The sequence below is a fragment of the Mus caroli genome, chromosome 11 (genome assembly GCF_900094665.2).
Source record: "Mus caroli chromosome 11, CAROLI_EIJ_v1.1, whole genome shotgun sequence".
NCBI classification, from domain to species: domain Eukaryota; kingdom Metazoa; phylum Chordata; class Mammalia; order Rodentia; family Muridae; genus Mus; species Mus caroli.
In genome coordinates, this window is record NC_034580.1 from 113,140,022 (window position 1) to 113,162,489 (window position 22,468).

General features: G+C 53.8%; 1 protein-coding gene across 5 annotated transcripts in view; it reads left to right on the plus strand.

The window, feature by feature from the left end:
- Window positions 1-22,468, plus strand: part of Septin9 (septin 9) — a 161,578-nt gene that overhangs the window by 71,214 nt on the left and 67,896 nt on the right. For 4 of the 5 annotated variants that reach the window (XM_021175472.1, XM_029484178.1, XM_021175474.2 and 1 more), the window contains one exon: window positions 19,538-20,179. In XM_021175472.1, coding sequence (XP_021031131.1) covers window positions 19,538-20,179 — 642 coding nt within the window. Of the gene's footprint in view, window positions 1-6,617; window positions 6,708-19,537; window positions 20,180-22,468 lie in introns of those variants that run through there. The other variant, XM_029484177.1, reaches the window with a different exon arrangement.

The window sequence follows — 22,468 nt, forward strand, 5'->3', positions numbered from 1 at the left end:
TTACGGATGGTTGTGAGCCACCATGTGGTTGCTGGGATTTGAACTCTGGACCTCTGGAAGAGCAGTCGGGTGCTCTTACCCACTGAGCCATCTCACCAGCCCCTGGCCTCACACTTTTAATCCTACCTAGCACATGCGAGGCAGAGACAAGTGGATTTCTGAGTTCGAGGCCAGCCTGGTCTACAGAGTGAGTTCCAGGACAGTCAGGGCTACACAGTGAAACCCTGTCTCCAAAAAACAAACAAACAAAATAATTGGGAGCTGGCCTCTTTTATAATCCCAAAGCTTTTGGTAATCTCAGCTTGGTATACTAGGTGTGCCCATCAGTTGTACCCATGTGAGCAAGTTCACTAGACATTAGATGGGGACAGTAGGTGTGTAAGCACCCCACTGCGGATTACCTGGACCACATATCTACCAAGAAGTGGGGCACATCCCCTTTGGGGGTTATCAGTCGGGAATCCTTCCTGGGTCATGTGACATTTCAGGAGGTGTTTGAAGGATGCACTGGTGGAGGGGCAGTGTGGGAGTGGGGTAGAAGGTGGTAGGGGGCAGGGTTTGTATAGAGAGAGGTCTTACAGGGAGTGATGGGTACCACCCTGGGCACCTGGTGGGTGGGGTGACCTCGCTCTACTGTCTGTGCAGCTCAGAGTGAGCTGAGAGACTCACCCCTCGCATCCAGAGCTCGGTGGGGTTGTGAATGACACCGTGCCGGTTCCGGACGGCACTCTATGAGTTATAGGTAGTAGCTAGTTACCGGGCATAGAACTGGCTGTGTGGGGTTTGGAGGTTGCTGTTAGAACTGAGTGATGTTTGCACAAGACGTACAGATCCTCAGTGCTAGAAGGTCACACAGGCAAGAACCCATCTGATCCCACTGTGGGGACGAGACTGGATAACAGGGTTGCCAATGATAATGGCAAGTCCCAGGAACTTGATACCCACAGAACCCTCCTGGGAATCTCTCAGGCCTTAACAGATACTCAGATGAAACAGGGTCAGGGAAGTCTCTCCTCCTCTCTGGCTCATATTCCCCATAGAGGTCGGGGTGACATGGGTTCAGAGTCCTTCTAACTGGGAGGTTGTCCCAGTATCTCACACTAGAATGTCACAGGTGAGGGACATGGCATGTCCATCTGCAGGACCAAGTGCTGACAGCCACAGGGTACGCACCCGGTGACTGGAGTGTGAAGCGGGCCTGGAGGCCTGAGAGGTGGGAGGCCAGGTGAGTAGAGGTTCGTAGTGGCCTCAGCCTTCTTGTCCAGGTGGCATGGTGCAGACTCAGCTCTGAGCTGTGACTGTCCCATCCATAGGGACCAGAAGGGCCAAGAAGCCCAAGTTCCATGTTATCAGCTTGCTAGGCCCGGGTACCTATCAGCTATGCACCTCCACCTCATATCCTTAAGGTCCAGGGGACTCTGGGCCTGGAGTGAGGACTGTGGGGGACTTGGTACCTGGACAAAGAGGACACTTGTCTTGTTCTGGCTGTGCTTTAGAGTCACAATGACCTGCTTCTGAACTCAAAGCACCTCCCACCAGCCAGGATGGACATTCCCAAGGGAAGCACAAACGTGTGCACCCTTGGTGTAGAAGCCAGGGAGTTTCCCACCTGGTGACTTGTGGCCTCTGCTTTCCCCTCCAGAGGGACAGGGCCTGACATCCTGGTACCGAGAGGACAGAGCTGGGGTCTCCTTTTCTCTCTCTACCTTCCATTTCAGAAGCGGCCATGCCAGGGCCTTGACTGTAGTTCCTGTGACCACCCACTTTTGTCTCTCAGGGAGGCTAACCTGCCACTCAGAGGGTCTGTGTTGACACCTAAACCCAGGACAGAGTTGTACCTCTCTGCCAGACTGGCCTAGGCACTCTCTTCTGTGCTCAGGCTCCCATGACAGTGTTGCTTATGGTCTGTCCCTTCTGCTGTGAGCAGTGGCTGGAGGAAGGACACTGGGCAGCCTGGACTTGGTGGGTCCTGGTCTAGAGCTGGAAACTTTAGGCAAGTTCATCTTTTTTAAAGGGGCATAGCATGGTTGAGATGAGTTCTCTCCCTGTATGGCTCAGCCTCACTGCAGTCCTCCTGCCTCAGCCTCTTGAGTGCTGGGGTCACAGACAGAAAATTCACTCCCTAAAATGAATTGAGAATTCATGCAGTTTCTCTTGACCAAGCCCCCGGGGGAAAGTTGGCGGAATGGCGGCTCTCTCTCTAAAGCGCTCTTTGGTTTTGTTTTCCCAAATTTGGAGACTCATGGAACTCTCTGAAATCACAGTCTCAGATGCTGAAGGATTTGTCATCTTGTTGGCCCTGGACACCCCAGACGCCCTGAGGGCATTTCTGGGCCCTGGCCGTTTAATTTGGTCTGGACAGAACCCGGAGGCTCCATTCAGTCGGGAACCAACAGATATTCTAGAAACTTCAAGTTTGTTGTCATGTTTTAAGAGTGCCGCTAATTCTCAAGAATTTCAGAAGGAGACAGAATGACCTTGTTTCCGCTAGGAAATATAAACATGTAGCGCCGCCTGCGCCCTGGCTCTCTGGGGAACATGGGGGGGGGCACAAAAGTAGGTAAAGTGTTCTTTCTCCCCCCCCCCCCAGCCCCCTTCTTCATAAGAGGGAGAGCGACAGGAAGGGAGGGGAAAACTTAAAAGATTTATTTTTATTTTGTGTGTATGGGTGTTTGCCTGCCTGTTTATATGTGCACTACGTGCATGCTTGATGCTCAAGGAGGTCAGAAGTGGGCATTAAATCTCCCGGAACTGGAATTACAGACAGTTGGGAAGCTGCCGCGTGTGTGTGCTGGGAACCAAACCCGGACCCTCTGCAAGAGCAGCCCGTGCTCTAACCACTGGGCCATCTCTCTAGCACCACTTGCTCTTTTCTCTGTCGCCAGTCCTGGAATTAACTCAGTCTCCCTCCTCAGACTTCCCTGGCTTCTTTGGCCTACAATCCAGGAACTAAAGGGCTGTGGTCCTAAGTGTTCAGCCTTATTCCTGTGCATTCAGCTTCTCGTGTCTCCAAGACTGAGTCTTAAGGTTTCAGTGAGACCTTGAACTCTGACCGTCTGCTCCTTTAACTGCAAGTGGGGGCGCGGGTGGGGGTGGGGATGGGGGGATCACTGCCCCACATCTGCTCCTGATCACAGGTCTCTTGGAGGCTGAGTCTGAACTCGCATAATGAGAGGATTGGGAATAGCTGTCCTTTGCAGCCTGGGTGGGACCCGGCTTTCTTCTCTGTCCCTTTTCACAAAAGTCTCACTTCTGCAACCAAGTATCAGACTTTCAAACAAGTTCCTGGTTTCAGTGTGGGATAGGAAGGGCTCACAGGTGTTTGCAGACAGGCCAGGACAAGGCCTGGTCTCCTCCTTATGGGAAACTGCAGCTGAGGGAGTCAGTGCAGGTCCTCGATGGTGGTTTCTGTCTCCCCTCTTTTCGGTGGCGAGTGATCAGTTGTCAATCCTACCTTATGCAAGTTCAGCCTGAGCCCCCAGAGACCTGCAGTCAGGAGCAACTGTGGGCAATGGCCTCTCCCCCGATTTGCAGTGGCCCCAGACTGTAGCAGCCAGCATCCTGGTGGAGTCCACACTTAGTGTCACCCCGCTGGGTTCAGGAAGCAGTCTCTGATGGGGGACGCTGCCCCACCTTCCATGTGCGTGGGCAGCTTCTCTGAGAAGGGAAGGCCAGGCTCCTGCCCTCTGTCCCCTAGAGACAGATAGTATCGGCAGTATAAAGGGACAAGTTTTCCTGGCTCCCCTGTCCACCGTCCACTGTCCCCTGTCATGGGTCAAGTGCTGGACTTCTCTGAAAATTAATTGGGTTATGGGGTTTTTCCTTTATTGCAAAGTGAAACTCCCAAGTTCTCTGCGGCTCCTGCAAACTTGTGTATGCAGAGGTGCCCGAGACCTCCACCAATACGGGGGTGGGGGGGCGGGGGGGCGACACTTTGCTTGCTTGTGAGATCTAGGCTTTATGCCCTTCCTCCTAACCAGGGGTCTCACAGAGCTGAGGTGAGGGAGGGGCCCCTTGTGTGGAGCCCCAGCCACAGTACAAGCAGCTGAATGTGTGCAGTGGTGAATTTCAAGTCCTGCCCTCCCTATGAAATCCCAGGAAAAGCCACCAGCTTGCTTCCTTCTTTCCTCCCTCCCTCCCTCCCTCCCTCCCTTTCTTCCTTCCATCCCTCCCTCCTTCCCTCTCTCCCTTCCTCCTTCCTTCCCTCCCTCCTCCTCTCTCTCCTTTCCTCCCCCTCTCTCTTTCCTTCTTTTCTTTCTTCCCTTCTTTCTTAACTACAACCCCCCCCCCCCCAGCCACCAGGTGAATGCAGACTGGCTCTTTCATTTTCACACATCAGGCCTGGTACAGCAGAAGGTGGATCTCGAAAGCCAGGTCTGGTCAGAGAAATTGGGCTTTGGGACAGGATAGGAACCCTTCTCTAACCTGAGGAACACGTCCTTGGACATCATCAGGTCAGGCTGGGGCATGCAGCTCTCTTACTTACCTCTCTGCTGGTATTTAAATGAGAGAGGCAAGCTCCTGCAAACAGCTGTGCTGGAGCCAGCTGTCAGGAGTGGGGCTGGCTGGGAGGGGGTGCACGAGTGCATGTGGGTGCGACTGTCTGTCTGTCTGTCTGTCCCACTTGTGTGTTCTTTGTCTCTGACCCACTTCCCAGCCCTGCCAGCTGTCTCCGGTAGCTCACAGGCCCTCCTTCCCATCCAGCTTGGCTTTCTGTCTGGGGTGGCCAGGTGAACCCTGCTGCTGAACTGCGGGCAGGGGCAGGTGCTACCTTGCAGACCCAGGTTGTCGCAGCTAAGTCCCTGCTAGGCACCACTGTCATGGTGTCTGGTTTGCCTTTCTCGTCTGCCTGGTTCTCGAGGTTCTCGAGTGTGATGGCAATCTCAGTCAGTTTGGCAGTAGGGAGTAGGGGTACCTGGGGCCCCGAGCCTAGGGTCTGCAGTGACAGCCTCTGTCTGCTTCAATCCAGAATTGCATCTGTGAAATAGGAGCTCTGGTCTCCCATCAAGCTGTGTAGCAGGGGGGTTGGAGCCTTTTTACAGAAGCCTCAGTGGACATGAGGACAGAGCCCACTCCACAGTCCTGGACAAGACATCTTCCTTTCTGTGCCCCAGTTTCCCATCCGCTGTGAAAGTGGACAGATTTTCCTGGCTCTACTTTAGGCCTAAAGGGACCACATTGTCCCCTATCTGGTGTTCGTTATTACAAGACAGAAAAATGAAGATCTGGAAACGGAAAGGGAGGCATGGTTTTTTTGTTTTCTTTCTTTAATTAAAAAAGTGTTTCGAGTTTCTCGTCTTCCTTCTATGAACTTATCACCTGTGTCACACACACACACACACACACACACACACACACGAGTCTGAGGATTGAGAGTGTGTGGGAAGTACCCAGCCAGTGCTGACTTGAGAGATTTGGGGATACTGGGCCGGCAGCAGTACAGAGAGGACAATGGGTTAGCCAGGCTCTTGCTCCCTGGATGGTGACTGTCAGCCGGAGGAAGCTGGCAGTGGCTTGGAGGATGGGCGTGTGTGCTGCGCTGTGAGGAGTTTCCTGCAGTAGGGACATGAAGCCAATTTCTTTTTCCCTATTCAGGCTCTGGCTGTGGGCCTTGGGCAGTTTTGGAGACCTTGTGACTCACATGCACTCTTTGTCCCTGGCAGCCCCGCAGGTAGCTTAGTCCTGGGTGTCCTTCAGTCTGTGGTTGCCTGGGGACTTAGCTATTGGGGGCAGTGGCAGCTGAAGCTGGACATTGTCCTTGGGTGACTGCTGGGAAGCCGGGGATAGGGCGGGCTGCTGGGCTGGCAGCTCTGGGGTACTTTCAGGGAGGGCTATTTCCAGAATAGTGTGGCCCACGTGGTTTACATCTTATAGGATTACAGGAGGTAGGTGAGGAAACTGAGGCTTGTGAACCCACAGAAGGGGGGTCCCCAAATGCCACCCCTCAGAAAGATCCTGGGTGTCCAGGTCCTCCCTTCTCTGACTGGGGCTGATGGTCTACGCTTTATGTTTTGGGGGCTGTTCTGATGAATGGTTGGAGCAGCCAAATGCCCATCTAGAATCAGAAGATTAGAACTTAGAGAATTCAAGAAAAAGGTCTCAGGAATGTGGGCAGTCTTGGTCACCCTGCTACCTGGAGAAGCAGAAGGCAGTGCCACTGTTGGGAGTGAGATCTGTTATGCATGCCGTCACAGCAGCATGGAAGGATGTTTGTCAAGATTCTGACAGAGGTTATCTGTCTTGTGGGATTATATTTCCTTCTTTTTTCTTCACATTTTCTGCCTCGTGCTTAGATGGTGTTTATAGTCAGGAAAAAGGCCGTAGCTGTTATTTTTAAAGTTAATTTTCAAAAGGAAAAATAGCTTTACTCAAACTTCTCTTTCCATTTGGAGATCGAGGGCTCAGAGGTCTGAGAAGGGAGTCCAGTCCCAAGTAGCGAAGCCAGGGTGCCAGAGACGGGCGTGACCCTGCCAGGCCCGACCCTGCCAGGCCTGATCCTGCCAGTTCAGGGTTAAGTGCAGCGCGGTGTGCTTCACCTTTGTCCAGCAGTGAGGGCTGCTGGGAGTCACCTCTGCAGGCATAGTTTGTACCACAAGGAATGTGGTCAGAGTTAACATCTTCCATTTTGGCCTGGGAGAGTGTGCAGGGCTGACCCTCTGTGTCCGTCTCTGCTGAGCCTGTGTTGAACTCCACAGTTGCTGGACCAGGTTAGTTCAGGAGCAAGAAGCCGCCTGAGCTGGTTGTAGATATTTGTGTTTTGCTAGGAAATGGAAGGGCCTTTCCACACACACACCACAGACCACACATTTACAACACACACCACACTACACCAAACATACACCATAAACACAGAGAGACACAGACATAGATACACACACATACACACACCACATACACAGAAACAAGAACATACCACTTGTGTGTCACACACACATACACATACACATACCATACAGAGACACACAGACAGACAGACAGACAGACACACGTACCACACAGTCAGACATACACCACACATACACACACACACCACATACACAGAGAGACAGAACATACCACATGTATGTCACACACACACCACACACACATACAGAGACACACAGACAGACAGACATACCACACACAGACAGACATACACCACACATACATACACACACCACACACACATACAGGGACACACAGATAGATAGACAGACACAAATATCACACAGACAGACACACATACCACATGCAACACACACATACAGATACAGCACACACATGCACACACACCCACCACCCAAACAGATAGACACAAACACAGACACACATGTACCACACAGACAGACACACATCAGACACAGAGACACACAAACACACACCACAGACCACACACCACACACACATACCAGCTCTGGGCAGTTCACAGATGGCAGAGGAGGAATGAGGCTGAAACTTCAGGGTTTTTTTAGCTGAGAAAAGAATGGGCCAGCAGGCCTGAGACCACAAGGAACTCCACAAACAGTGCACCCATCCTCCAGTCTTCCTTCCTGTCTCCACACCTCCCCAACACCCCCTTGGGGGGGGCTTCAGGCTGGTGGGCCTGGTCCCTGCTGAGGCAGAAACTCCAAGGCAGTGTCTGGGAGGAGGCTTCTTGCAGCCTCACATCCCCAGGTCCCCAGCTGCTTGGTGCCTGACAGGTCAGAGGTCAGGGGCTAAACTGCTGGGCTCTGGGCTGTGGACTGGAGGTCCTGGCTCAGCCAGATGCCTCTCTGGCACCTAAGGTTAGTATTTACTGTAAACAGCTCTTCAGTGTTTCTGTTATTAGTGTAAACAGATTGAGGGGCCCTCTGTGCTGTGCTTGAGGCCTGGGTGAGGTGCATCACGAGAGGTGGGTCAGGTGCTGAGGTGCTTTGCTGCCTGCACAGAAGAGGGGAGACTCTGCTAGGGAGCCAGGGATAATGAGTCCCTCTCCCGCCCATATTAGGGGCATAGTGCCCGCCTGTGGGGAGAGGAGAGGTCTTGTCTCAACAGAGGGACATTCTCCTGAAACCTTCGGTGTCGGATGATGGAATACTCAGGAAGACAGTTGGGAGCCTCAGAGCGGAGCTGGGACTGATTGAGTGTTGAGGCCGAGCAGACAGACAGAACAAATGCGTGAGACACAGGCCAGGCCGGATCGGATCGGTCCCGGGAGACCTAAGAAAAGGTCAGCAGCAGGGATTGCAGGTGCTTGGGTCTGCTGGGCCAGAAACAGCACTGGAAGCCACAAGTGCAGCTTCAGGGCTCTGTGGGGCAGGGTCCTCACCACTGAGAGGGAAAGCCTGTCACAGAAATCTGTCCTCTTCCAGTCACGGTGGCCCTAGATGGCCTTGCTGTGTAGGCGTGTCCTCCGCCTTTGCTTCAGTCTCTGCCTCCCTCCCGCCCTCTCTCCCTTGGTTCCTTTCCTGTATGTACTTGCATGTGTGTGCATGTACATGCCTCTGCTGTGTTAGAGGAAAGCCTGTGATAGCTGGTTCTCTCTACCATGCAGGACCTGGGAATCAAACTCAGGTCCTCAGGCTTAGCAGCAAGCCCCTTTACCCACGGAGCCCTCTCAGCAGCCCTTATTCTTCTTTTCTGTCTGCCTGCTCTAAACCCAGGATGATATTATCTTGAGATCCCTAAAGGCTCTTGCAAAGGCCTTCCTGGATACCTAGGATTCTGATCTCTGCGGGATGTATTGAGCCATAGCCGACTGTGGTGGTGGTGAGTGGTGACGGTGGTGGTAGTGGCATCAAGAAACTGGATGTCCCTGGTTGTATGTCTTGAGTGACTGCTTGCTTCCATGTCTGTTTGATAAGCATGGCACAGTTCCTGTTTCTTGGCTGTTTGATGGGCTGCACGTTGGGAGAAGCAAAAGGTCCAAGGCTCTGTCCCCTATACCCCTGCTTCCTGTATCACTGACTCTGACGTGGTCCAAGTCTCGAAGTGGGCGAACAAGGTAGTGGATCAGTTGTGGTGGACCTGAGAGCTGGACATTTGGTGAGAGACTTTAGCCGCCTCCTGCGCCTGTCATGTGGAAGGATGCTCTCCAGGTGAACCCACCTTCTCTCTTCCTTCCCTTTGTCCCCTCTCCCAGAGCTGCTTCCCTGTAGACCCCTCTGGTCCCAGCTCTTCCTCCCTTCCCTGAGCCCCGGCCCTACCCGAGAGCTGGTAAGTGTGGAGAACCTAGACTATGGCCAGCTGGCACAAGGTTCCAAGCTGCTTAAGTTCAAGGGTGCTTCGTGGAGTAGCAGCTGCTTTGCTGACAAAGGGGAACCCCAGGGAGTCACAGACAGGAGAGTCCTCCTCTCCTCACAGCAAGCCCTGAGTAGCTTCTTCTAGAATTTTCTCAGCGTCCAGCTATGAGAACAGTGTTCCGTGAACCTCCTTTGCCAAGTCTTTGAGGCTAAACAGAGAATAAGCCAACGCCATTCTCAGGCTCAGTGGAACCTAAGCAAGGCGGACCAGGCCCAGGCAGAGCAGTGTGGTCCCTGAGGCTCTGTCCCCACCTCCAGGCAGCTGGGTGAACATTGGGTCTGACTGTCAAGAACTGGCCTCTGACCCCTCTCCTGGCTCCTGGGTGCTGCTCTGACCGGAGCCTGAACTCTGCCCCCTGGGGTCACTGTGCCCTGTAATTAGGCCATAGCTCATATCTGCCTGGGCCTCAGGCCACAGCACAGCTCCATCTGGCACTCCAAGATGGCTCGTGTGATTAATGGAGGGCCCCACTGGGCCGAGTGGCCCCTGGTATTAAATGCCGCTTCTTCTTTATTTTTTTCTTGCCACTTTTAAAGTGCCTTTGAGATTTTTCCCATGGTGTGTAGAGGGAGGGGGGGGAGGGTATCTCTCTACTCAGGCAGGTCAGGACTGGTCACTATGCATGTACTAATGACTGGGTTTATGATGGAGGAGAGAATAACTGAGCCAGGGAACTGAATCCTGAGAACTGACCCGTGCCTAGCAACTCTGCTCCGTGCTGAGAAGACACTCACCCACGTCTTTCTCAGGAGCTCTGGGTCTTCCTGGTCCCCAGGAAAGCACCCAGGCTTACCATGCTGGGTGGGGAGGGAGGTCCCAGACAGGCCTGCTGCATCCTATCGGCAGGCTGCCTGACAAGGTTTCATGGAGACTTCAGCTGGAGGATCATGGGAAATGGGTCCCGTGAGAAGCTTCAGAATATGGGAGAGCCTTGTTTGGGGAGTCGGGGACCTTCTGTCGAGTTAGATGGTGGGGAGCAAATAGGAGATAAACCAAGAAGGTCAGTTGGGTATGCTGGGTGTTGGCCTCAAGTTGGACTCTTGGCTTTCTGTCCCACTGGGACAACTAGGAAACTTTGCCTCCTTGCCTGGGGCTTCTGACCTTCACAGTCTGGGTGACAAGGGCTGCAGGCTAAGTTCTTTTCTTTTTTTCTTTTTCTTTTCTTTCTTCTTCTTTTCTTTCTTTCTTTCTTCTTTTGAAGTCTTCAGCCTCCCACCTTCATCAGCTGCCATTTAATTGGGAACCTTTAACCTAAGGGGACTCAAAGTTCACATGATCCCCTCCCCTCCCCAAGGCCAGGAGCATCCAGACCTTCCTCCAGGGACCTGTCTGAGTCTGTATCCATTGCGTATCCACGTCTGGATGTATGTGGTGGCATAAGCCCATATTCCAATCGCTTGGGAAGTAGAGTCAGGAGGTATGGATTCAAAGCCAGCCTTAGCTGCAGAGTGAGTTTGAGGGCAGCCTGGCAATGTAAGACCCTGCCTGATAAACAAAACACAAAATCAAAATACTTCTGGGTCCATCTCTGCGCAGTGTTAGGGAGAGAAGCCTCCTCTACCCTGTGGCCTTCCCGCCCCAAACCAGGAAGCTCTTCCTCATATCTGCCCGACATCTTCACAATTTAGGCCAGTTTCTTCAGCAACTGATGATTCCAGGTGTGTTCAGGTCCCATGGCTGTAATTTAGCCGAGAAGAAAAGGAGTCAGCCTCCTGAAATGTTTATGGCTAGTGTGGAATGACCCTGGGGCTCCAAGCAGGAGGGGGCCACGGTGGGAGGTTGGAGGCAGGAATCTAAAACTTACACAAAGAGGGCCTTCACTGGGCTAGCCTCCTTGAGGGGCAGCAGGCTTTGGAAGAAGAAAGTAGGAGGCCCACAGAGGTGGGTGTAGGCTCAGGTCTCCCACAGAGGCGGGTGTAGGCTCAGGTCCCCATCAGGTCTGGATAGAGGCTTCTTATATGCCCGTCTGATGGGTTTGTGGCATAGTGAGGCTTCCTGACCCTGTATGTGGCTACCTGAAGTCCTTTTCTTATGTGTGTGTGTGTGTGAGCTGGGGCTTCCAGACTGCACATGAGGACGGTTTGACAAAGAGGGGACCTCATCTCCGCCTCGCTGATGTGCACAGTGCTGGGTAAGGCGAAGCTGAATTGGAGTGTGGTGGGCTGAGAGAGAGAGGAGCAGGAAGCCCGTTTGTGGCAGCGTCCCTTCTCCGGACTCCAGAGCCAGGATTGAGAGATGGCTTCAGAGTAGACAGAAAGCCATGAAGCCCAACAGGATGGCACGGCAGGCACAAGTCCCCTCCTCCTCCTCCTCCTCGTTCTCCTCCTCCTCCTCCTCTTCCACTCTCTTGCCTTTTCTTTCCCTCCCCTTCTCTGTGGTGACAGAGCTCTTGCTGTGCAGGGTCTCACACAGGCTCCACCATGGAGCCTTACCCAAGCCTGCTGGTCCCTTTTCCAGGATCGAAGGGGACCTTGGTTCCTGGGGCTGCTATGCCAGATATGGTGGGGCTTCCCACCCTTACACTCTAAGGATTCTCTCAGAGCTGTGCAGAACGGCAGTTCCAACTCAAGGTGTCTGTGGCGTAACTACCTTCTCCAGGCCCCGAGGGAGGGAAGGATGATCTGTCCTGTGCCTCTTCTGGCTTTGGTGGCTGTCGGCGTCTTCGGCTTGCACACCCATCCCTGACGCGCATCTGTGACGGCCTTCACGTGTCTGTCTGTGTGTTTTATCAGTTTTATCTCTCTCCACCTTCCATGACATTTGTCACGGGTTCGGGGCCCACTCTAACCCAGGATAATCCTTCAGAGCCTCGCTTTAATCATAACTGGAGAAATTCTTACTAAATAGGGCCACAGTTCTAGGTTGTGGGAGCCAGTGTCTAAATGTGTCACCTGGGTGGACACTGCCTCTCTCTCTGTGCCTGGCCACCCAAAGTAGGTAGGTGGATTTGGGGAGCCACTGTGACAGGGTCTGAGTGGATTCCAGATGGGTGAGCCTGTTGCTGTCTGGACCCAGGTGCCGCTTGCTTCATCTCACCCTTGGTAGATTTTCCCAAGGAGAAACCAACACAGTGAAGTTGGGGACAGGTTGCCTAGGAAGAAGCCAGTGGTAGAGGACTTGTCTAGCAGGCCAGTAAAAACCCCAGTTGTCTGGGACCCTGAGCATAAGGTCTTGACCACCCACCACCCACAACTGCCCGTGGGCTGCCCGTATCCTGCTTTGAGGGACCAGGCTCTCCAAGGTTTGCTTCTGGGAGGAGCAGGCACTTGTATTGTGTGCTGAGCTGAAATCCTGTGCCCAGCTCCTCTGCGCTCCTCCATGCCTTTGTTCTTTGTTTTTCTTCTTCTTATCACAGAGACCCAGCGGCAGCGAAGGGGTGTTTCTGACCTCCTTAACACCATCATTGCAGAGTGTACCCAGCCTGCCTTTGGCATGTGATAGGGGAACTCGAGGGCCCAGAATGACCTTGGCAGAGAAAGAAGTCTCTTTCTAAAGTCACCAGAAAGTACCATACAGAGCCAGGCTCTGTGGTACATATGCTGGAGGGGCTGAGGTAGGAGGACCACTGAGAGTTTGAGGTCAGCTTGGGCTATATACAGTGTGAGCCTCTGTCTCAGTGAAGCAAGAGAGAAGAGGAAGCGAAAAGGGTGGAGGGGGAGGGGGAGACAGCACAGAGTGACCCCTTTGCTTCAGCAGAATGGCCTCCTTTGGCTTTGTCCTTGGAACCCCAAATCTCCTGGCAGAATCACTTCCCAGGGATACTGGTTGTACCTCTTCGTAGGGTTGGGTGAATGGAAGCTTCTAGCCTTCTCCTCACCCAGAGATGCCAGATAGTTCATGCTGGGTTTCCAAAGGCAGGCAGAGAGGATCATGGGACAGGACTCTATGGGCAGTGACCTCGGTGTCATGATCCCGGGCCACCATCTGTGGGCCACATGTACAGGGTAGCCGGATCCCTTAGCTGCCGGGCTGGAGCCCTGGGCAGAGGTGCTTTTTCTTCTAGGGTCTGTCTGTTGGGCCCAGCAGGGCTTGGATCTGAGGAAGTGCAGCAGGGAGGGGGGAGGGGAGGCCCTCCTGAGGTGTCAGCCCCTGCTTTCTCACTTTCCTTCCTAGACTCCTGGTGGGCTTGAGGTGTCCCGCTGGCACTGTCCTAGGAGGAAGAACTCCCTGTCTTCATTTGGACTTGGCCTGGCTTTGTTGTTAAATAACCACGTGGTTGTTGGTAGGGACGGCTGTTTACGGAAGTCCGGTACAGGCTCCACTCACTGGGACTAATTTTAAGTTCTTCCTTTGGGACTGCTGTGCTTCCTGAAGGGACATCCCTCCCCATGTCACCCATCTGTATCCTCCTCCTGTCCTAAGCCTGCTCCCCACCCCCTACCTACTGCCCTACCCCCCCTCCCCCAGCAGTCCAGGCCTCCGAAAGTAGCTCCTGAGACAGGGATCCAAGGGGAGATGGTCACTAGGGTCCCTGTGTTGGGATAGGACAGAGGGGACAAGGACATGAAAGGCAACAGAGTCCAGTGTGTCCTGAGGAGCCCTGAGGATGGCAAACTGGTCCCCAGAGAAGTCCTGCCTAGGAATGCTCAGAGAGCTGTGGTGTTGATATTCCAGTTTGGTGAGGGCTAGGATGTGGCTTCTTTCTGGTCCCAGGCAGAGGCAGAGCCAGGCTACCTAAGATGAGGTAAAGCCCTGCGGGGTGCATGAGCCTTCCTGGGAGAGGTGGGCCACCTGTGGAGACACTCAACAGATGGTTGATTAGACAACGGCAGTGTTGGATCACCTCCACTGCCACTGTCATCACATCACATGTGTGGCCGCCCCCATGCCACCACACCACTGTCACACACAGTGAGGTTTGGTGTTCCAGGATACAGAAGCTCACTGTGATCCCAGCACTGTTTGGTTTGCATCTACAGGGGCCAGCCTTGAATGACCCCAAGGTCAGCTAGGGAAGGCCTGGGACCCTTGCTCTACAGGGTTTCCAGTCTCTGCAGGGTGGGAGTTGCTGCCTCCAGTTCGGGCTGAGTAGGAGGCGAAGGCCTGGCAGCCAGACCCAGCACTGCCAAGGCCAAGGCTTTGCCCGCTGCCCTGCCCCACTCTTTCCCAGAGTAAGGATCTGGGCCTAAGGCCCAGTTCTCAAAGGAGCCTGAGAGCAGGGCAGGACAGTTTCGGTGGGGGAGCCCACTGGTTCACTGCCCACCAGCTCCTCTTGATACAGGTGCATGGTTACCGGTGGGTGGAGTGCTTTCCTCTGTGACGCCATCTGTCCTGTGTGTGCCCTGAGTGGTGGACTCTGCCTTCCACGTGGCTGGTGTATGCTGCAGCTCCTGGGGAGAAGTCTGACCTGGGTAACTCAGAGCCTGAGTTCCATGCTGTTCCCTCCCGTGGGGCTGTGCACCGTGCTGTGTTGGCCTCGGACTTTCCACTTCCTTGCAGGATAGTGGTCTCAGGCCGGGCCAGGGCTGTGCAGCTTTCCCTGGTCTCCCCTCCCAGAGCAGGCCCAGCACAATCCGTGCACCAGGAAGTAAGTGTTCGATCCGGTTTCAGGAGCCAGGAAAGGTTCAGAGGTTCCTGAAGCCTGCAGTCAGAGCAGGAGCCTTAACAATGGCTCCTTGTGCTTGCTACATTCCTCCTTAAACAGGCCCAGACCGAGGCTGCTCGGACTTGGGCCCCCCACGGGTTCTGGGGAAGGAGGGTTTGCAGCTGGAAGGAGGCTGCTGGCCTTTTTGTGTCTAGCAGCTGAGGCAAGGTGCTGGAGGGACAAGGGGAGGGCTTGTGCTTTGGGAAAGGAGTAAGCTGGGAGGTGTGTGTTCTCTTGCAAAGTCCTCTGGGAACCCCCAGAGCTTCCCTAGCAAGGCGAGACTTTGATATTGTAACCCGTGTGACGTCACACGTGGGGGGCCTGTGTTCCTCTTAATTGTGTCTCCTTATTTCTTTTTTGAGACAGGGTCTCTCACTGAACCTGGAGTTTGCCGGTTCAGCTAGACTGGCTGGCCAAAGGCTCCATCCTCCTGTGTCTGCACACCGGTACGGGAGTTAGAGATGCCGGCCACCACCCCTGGCTTTCACATGGTTTCTGGGGATTATAACTTGAGTCCTCATGCATATCAAGCAAGAGCTTTCCCCTGCTGGGCCGGGGGCCAGATGGGAGAACTCACCTTCTCACTCGTGCTATGCTTGAGGCAACGACTCTCACTCTCATTGTCTCAGTCTAGGGTCCTGGAAGTCTCAGTGACCCACATTGGTCACCGATGCATTAGGCCGGGTCAGGAGGAGTTGATTGAAGAGCACCCACTGCCATTCCATCTACAGAGTCCTTCCTGAGAGGCGCAAGTGCCTGTGTGCCAGCAAACTGTGCTTGTGCCCATGATGGGGAGTTAGGACCCTATGTATGTGGCTTGTATCCTGCTATTTTTACTAAATGTTCTCAGCATTTCTCATCTTCCACAATATGATTCCTATTTATGAGACTCTGGCCTGTAAATCCGAACCGTTTTCAGAGTTTGCCATGTTCCTGCGGATATAGATGCCCTCCTACATAAATCTTCTGATTATTTCCTTGGGATGCAAATCCCAGAAGTGGGCCAGGAGCACAAGATTCCTCAAGAGCCTTTGTTTCCAGTTAGGAGAGTGGAGGCTGAGGGGGCTCAGAGAAGTAAGTGAGACTTGAGTCTGGCTTGGGTAGGGGTGGGTCAGTCCTCCATGGCATTTTGGATAAAAAATAAAGGGGGGGCCAGAGTGGTACCCCCCTGCCGTAAAGGCTGGTGGCACTGTTTTAGCTCCCAGGGGTGATGGGTGATGTGGAGACTTGTATATTTGGTATGTGATAGATCATGGTTTGGGGTGCTCACTGGGGACCTGTGCCAGGCTGCATGTCTACCTAGCCAGTCACTAGGATCTGTTGTGTAGTCGAGTCAGAGTCTCCGACAGATGCCCTGGATTGAGCAGCAGTGTGGCACATTGTCCCATCCGATTGGGGTCCATAGCAGATGTGATGACCTCACACCACTCCGAGTCCTGGATCTCCTGCATCTCCTGCCTCTCCCAGGCTGCTATATTGCAGCATTGGTGACAGGGTAGACATATCCATTCTCTCTCAGTTCTGGAGTTTAAATTCAAGGTGTCAGTAAAGCTGCACTCTATCCAGACACCCTAAAGGGGAGGCTACTTCCTGCCAGTCCCAGCTGTGGCCGGAGACACTCAGATGGCCTCTGGCTTCTAGCTCTCTGGTAATCTTACACATTTCTCATTCAAGGACACTGCTTGGTGTCCGTCCCAAATCAGAAGTATTCGTATCTTGATTATCGTTGTCGTCGTCGTAAGACTCGTTTCCCACCAGAGGGGTTAGCACTTATACAGGTCTTTTTGTGGGGGGCAGATTTCAGAACCACTGCAATAACCCTTGAAGAAAGTGGGGTGTCTTGGGCTGGGTGGGATTGAAGGCCATGCCTCCCTGCTCCTGAAGCCCATTCCCACAGTTAGAAGCCCGCACACAGCCATGCTGTTAGAAGTTAGTGAGGTTGTGGTGGTGCTGTGAGCGGCCATGTCTAGTTTTGAACACCCTCCCCGAAGCCTGTGGCCTGTGGTGTGGCAAAGAAGCATTGGGTAGTGTGGGATCCAGAAAGGCTGGGGAGAGCCTGGCTTGGGACCCGCTTCTTCTCCTGAGGAGGACAGGCACTTATCTGGGTATGGTTTTGAGCCAAGGTAGGCTCTCCTGCTGTGTACGCACACTGTATAGATAGCCAAGGACCTAGGGGCCTTGAGACTGTGAGTGTCTGAGGCCTGTGGGTGCAGTTGGTTCAGCTCATTTTGCTTTGTGCCAGCGTTCAAAATTAGCACAGAAATGTGGACTGTTGGCAGAATGCGCAGGCAGAGACCAAGGCTCCTTCGCCATCTGCTGAGAATGTGGGAGGGGGGTGGGGTGGGACCAGGTAGGGTCAGAGATGGTGAGAGGTGGGGGTGATTGTAGTTTATGATTGGCTCGGGGCCTTGTTCCCTTCTTTATCCCTCAAAAGGAAAGGGGTCCTCACAGGAATGCTCCAGTCTGGGGAGCCAGGCACCAGTTGCCTCTCCCCTCCACAGCTGTTGAATCAACACAATGTAGTCTTGCCTGTTAGGAGTGGGCCTGTGGGCTATAGGAGGAAGCTAGAGCAAGGCTGGGGGTGGGAGGAGCCTTTGGTGCCTCACCTGAGATTCTGGCCACTCCTCCCAGCCATTTGTAAGCAATTCTGCTCTAGTTGCTCTTGGGGGTGTCTGGAGAGGTTAGTGTATATATAGGCTGGTGAAATTTAACCGAGGGGGCACCATCTATGTGGCTATGGGGGCTCCATCATTTATTCTGGGTGAAACCTTCCTAGTGTGGTGACTTTGGGGACGCTCCATGCTTCTGTGGGCATCTCCTCACCTGTGCTCTGTAAAGAAGCCCAAGAAACTCACAAGTTCCCAAGGGGAAGCTTGGGAGTCATATATTAATTCCTTAGGAGACATAGTTATGTCTCCCAGGGAAGAAACTCTCACAAAACCTGTGTGTGTGTGTGTGCATGTGTGTGTGTGTGTGTGTGTGTGGAACGCTAAGAGGGTAGGTTGCTTAGACAACATGTTTTAGGGTCTCACTATCCACACCTGATCTTTAAAATGTGCATTCTGGTGGCATTTCACTGACTTGAGTTCTTCTGTGAGCAGCTCCCATCCTAGCCTCTAGTCTTCTCAAGGAAGTCTGGTACTGTAGGCCTGAGGGGAGGGGGGAGTGTTTGCATTTGGAGAAGGCTGGAAGCGGGGTGGGGGGCATGGGGCGGTGCAGGACCTATGGCCCTGGAACTGTCACTAGGGGTTGGGCCAGTTCTTGGTCCTTTCTGTTGTGGGCAGGAAGAGGGAGGACATCATGGGACCCCGTGAAACCTGGGTTCTGGGGCTGGGGGAAACCCTGCATTGTCTGGAGGCAGAGCCCGTGAATGTTCCTGCCACGTGGGCCCTTCCGGCTCTGTGCCTGCCTAACCTAAACAGCTGGTGCTCATTTCACTGGTGGCTGCAGAGACAAGAGGAGGGAGGCATCCTGGCCACCACCACCCTTCTACTCCCCTGGGAGAGGTCCACACGGTCGAGTGGAAACGCTGGGCCTCAGGGCAGGAGCAGGGTGGTCAGTGCCCTGCACAGCCTGGAGTACTAGATGGACAGGGTCACGATGGACTGACTGATGAGGTCCATCAGGGAGCGTGTGCTGAGCCTAGGGACCAGACTGTTGAGGGTTACATACAGCCTCGGCATCAGAGACGGATGCTATGGTTCCTTACTGTTGGGCCAGGGGAATAGGATTCTTTTAAAAATGTGTGCGTGTGGGGCAGAGGACTGGGGGTGGGGGGGGCGGTGCCAATGCTTTACACACTAAGCTGTCTCGCTGGCCAGGCAGAGAATAATCCCTTTTTAAAAATCTGTATGCATATGTGAGGGTGTCTTAGTGACTCTGTGTGCACCGTATGCATGCAGGAGCTTGCAGAGGTTGGAAGAAGGCATCCGATCCCCTGAAACTGGAGTTCTGTGTGGTTGTAAGCAACCGTGTGGGTGCTGGGAATCAAACCCGGGTCCTTTGTAAGAGCAGTAAGGGCTCTTAGCCTCTGAGCCAGCTCTCCAGCCCCAGGAACAGTATTCTTTATAACACAGCTGTTGAGGTATCTCGGGGGTGTCACCATGTCTTGGTGGGCTGTGCTGTGTTGGCTGATGGTGTCTGGGTGTGTGTCAGGGGAGGAGAGGAAGAAGGAGAGGAAAGCACGGGGCCATCCATCCTAAGAGGCCATCCATCCTTAGAGGGAGTGGCAGTATGGTTTGGGCTGTGGCCACAGCAGAATAAGGGAGAGGCTACCATCCTCTCAGGCCAGCATTCCAAGTGTCAGGTGTTCGGTGGGAGATCCTAGAATGGACTTGTCTCTCTTAGACTGCATGCTGGCAGAAAAGGGAGGTGGCTTCCTCGTGAGCCCCGTGACATCCTACCCCGCACACCTTTCTCTGTCCGTCCTTCTTTGCTTTTTGACCGTGTTGGGTTTTGATCCCAGTGTTTTGTGCCTTGTAGGCAAATACTGCACCACTGAGGTCTCTTGATCCTTCGCTCTTTCCGGGAAAGGTTCTCACAGAGATCCTTGAGCTGGCTTTGAACTTGGTGTGTAGCACAAACGGGCCTTGAACTTGAGATCTTTCCACAGCCTCCCAAGTAGCTGGGATTCTCCACTTCCCTTGGCCTGGCACCGTGCATACCACAGCCTCTCTCCTCTCTCTCTTCCAGCCTTAAAGAGATCGTTTGAAGTCGAGGAGATTGAGCCGCCCAACTCCACGCCACCCCGGAGGGTCCAGACCCCTCTGCTCCGAGCCACGGTGGCCAGCTCCAGCCAGAAATTCCAGGACCTGGGGGTGAAGAACTCAGAGCCCGCTGCCCGCCTTGTAGACTCCCTGAGCCAGCGCTCCCCCAAGCCTTCCCTGCGGAGGGTGGAGTTGGCAGGAGCCAAGGCGCCTGAGCCCATGTCTCGCCGCACAGAGATCTCCATCGACATCTCCTCCAAGCAGGTGGAGAGCACGGCCTCCGCTGCCGGGCCCTCACGGTTCGGCCTTAAGAGGGCCGAAGTCCTGGGCCACAAGACCCCAGAGCCTGTCCCTCGGAGGACGGAGATCACCATTGTCAAGCCTCAGGAGTCAGTGCTCCGCAGGGTGGAGACCCCTGCCTCCAAGATTCCCGAGGGCTCTGCCATGCCTGCCACAACCGATGCAGCCCCCAAGAGGGTAGAGATCCAGGTGCCCAAGCCAGCTGAGGCACCCAACTGTCCGCTCACGTCCCAGACCCTGGAGAACTCCGAGGCCCCGATGTCTCAGCTGCAGAGCAGGCTGGAGCCCAGGCCTTCCGTGGCTGAGGTCCCATATCGGAACCAGGAAGGTGAGTAGACCAGCACTGGGTCTTCAGGCTACGTACTTGAGATGGGACCTTGCTGTGAGGTTCCTAGAAGAACCTGTGTGTGTGTGTGTGTGTGTGTGTGTGTGTGTGTGTGTGTGTGTATGTGTGGTGTAAGACACACACTACACACTTCCATAGAAATGGAAAAAGACCTGGATGTGCCGAGCTGTGTTCCAAGGCTCAGAGCCTGCAGTTGGGAAGCACCTGTGGGTACCAAGCTCCTTTGGTGGCCACTGCCAGGCCTCTGTCATGTGATCCTGGGACTGTGAGGCCTGAGCATCTGAAGAGGAGTTGGCGCTAAAGCCATGCATGCTCACGTAGTGCTTGGAATAAGCCATGTTCTGGTGATCACTAGGTCTCTAGGTGGCCTTCTGGGAACCACAGCCTGAGTGCCGGGTGGAAGCCCAGAGTTGAGGATGCTGCAGGAGGACCGTGAGTCCTTCCGAGGAGGTTTGCACGGGAGTCCTCCCGTCCTGCTGTCTCTCTAGCCTGGCCTTCCTCCCTAGATGACTAACTTCTCACTGCTGAAGCAAAACCACCTGAGGACCTGCTTAAAGGAAGGGAAGGGTTTGTGTTGGCTCTCGGCTCCAGGGGACAGAGTCATCATGGTGTAGAAAGCCGGATGGCAGTGGCGTGCCCGAAATACGGAAGCAGAGGGTGACAATCTGCTCCCACTCCTTTAATTACTATCATTAATTGTAGCGAAATACACACAAGATGCATTGGCTGCGGTGGCGGTGCTGTTAATGGATGCAGCTCAGTGCTGCTAAGCACATCCAAGTTGTGCCACAAGTACCACCTCCAGCAATTTCCAGATCTTCCTACACCCCACACAGAAGCTCTGTTCCCCATAAAACAACTCCTTACGCCTCCTTCCTCGGGTCTGACAGCCCCGTGCTTCTTCCTGGGTGAGGCTGCAATACTCCGTTCTCTCTGGCTTGCTTCTCGAGGCCTTCACAGTGGCCTCGGTATCCATCCATACTGAACCCTGTGTCAGAACCCGGTTCCTTGAACAAACTGAATCGTGTTATAGGCGCAGTGGAACACTTTCTCCCCTGTAATGGACTTGCGCTTGTCAGGCAAGTGCTGCACCACTGAGCTGTCCCTGGTTCAGGGCGAATCAGTTCGTCCACTGATGTACATCTGGCTGGCTTCTAGCATTTGGTTCTGGTAAACAATGCTTGCGTCATGGGGATGCACGTAGCTTTTTAAGCCCCCAACCACACCCCGTTCCTTGATTCTCTAATGGTTGGTGGACTTGGGATAAGGCTGGGGCTCAGCCCTTTTAGAATGTCAGGTGTCAGACCTCAGTAAGTACTCGGGGATTCGTGAACCCTTGACGGGTCCTTCTGGGCCTGCGTCTGTGCTTCTCTCCCTGAGTCCTAAACTTGACCCGGTTGAGGTTGCCCAGACTGAGCATCCAGACCTCAGGTGGAAGGAACAAAGGCCCTGCGCACTGTTGAGCAGAGGGCCCAGTGCCCAGTGTTCCCACCACAGAGCCTGATTGATCTGGGACCTCCAAAGGCACCAGCTCCACCTCCCTCCTGAGAGATGTTCACACTGCTGAGTCAGGCAGGATGTGGTTGGAGAGATAGGCGGCTGCACCCGCCGCCCCCCCAGCTGTTGATCGCAGCTGGTGCTGGATACAAAGAAGGTGGTCCTGGTTCTGGGGCCGGGTGGGAACGTCTGCTGAAGGATGCTGTGTGTCTTCCAGTGAGGGTGCAGCTCAGACGCCGCACATGCGGTTGGGCCATAGGGACCAGTTCATAGCCTCTGTCCTTGCTAGCTTGTAGGAGGACAGTGGGTGAGAGTGAAAAAGCTCTGTGGAAACCTGTTAGGGAGGGCAGGAATTCAGTAGGCCAGGGTAAAGAAAAGTCCTGTGTGTGTGTGTGTGTGTGTGTATGTGTGTGTGTGTGTGTGTATATACATGTGCATATGTGTTTGTGTCTTGTGTATATATGTGTGTGTTGTGTGTATGTATGTGTGTGCATGTGTGTGTCTGTGTGTGTATGTATACATGTGTATGTATATGTATACATGTGCATGTGTGTGTTGTGTGTTTGTATGTATGTATGTGTGTACATGTGTGTGTCTTTGTATGTATGTATGTATGTATGTGGTATGTGTGGTGTGTGTGTCTGTGGTATGTGTATGTGTGTGGTGTGTGTGGTGTGTCTGTCTGTCTGGAAGTCAGAGGTCAACTTTGGTGTCATTCCTCAGGAGGCATCCATCTTGCTTTCTTTTTTCTTTTTCTTTTTTTCTTTTCTTTTT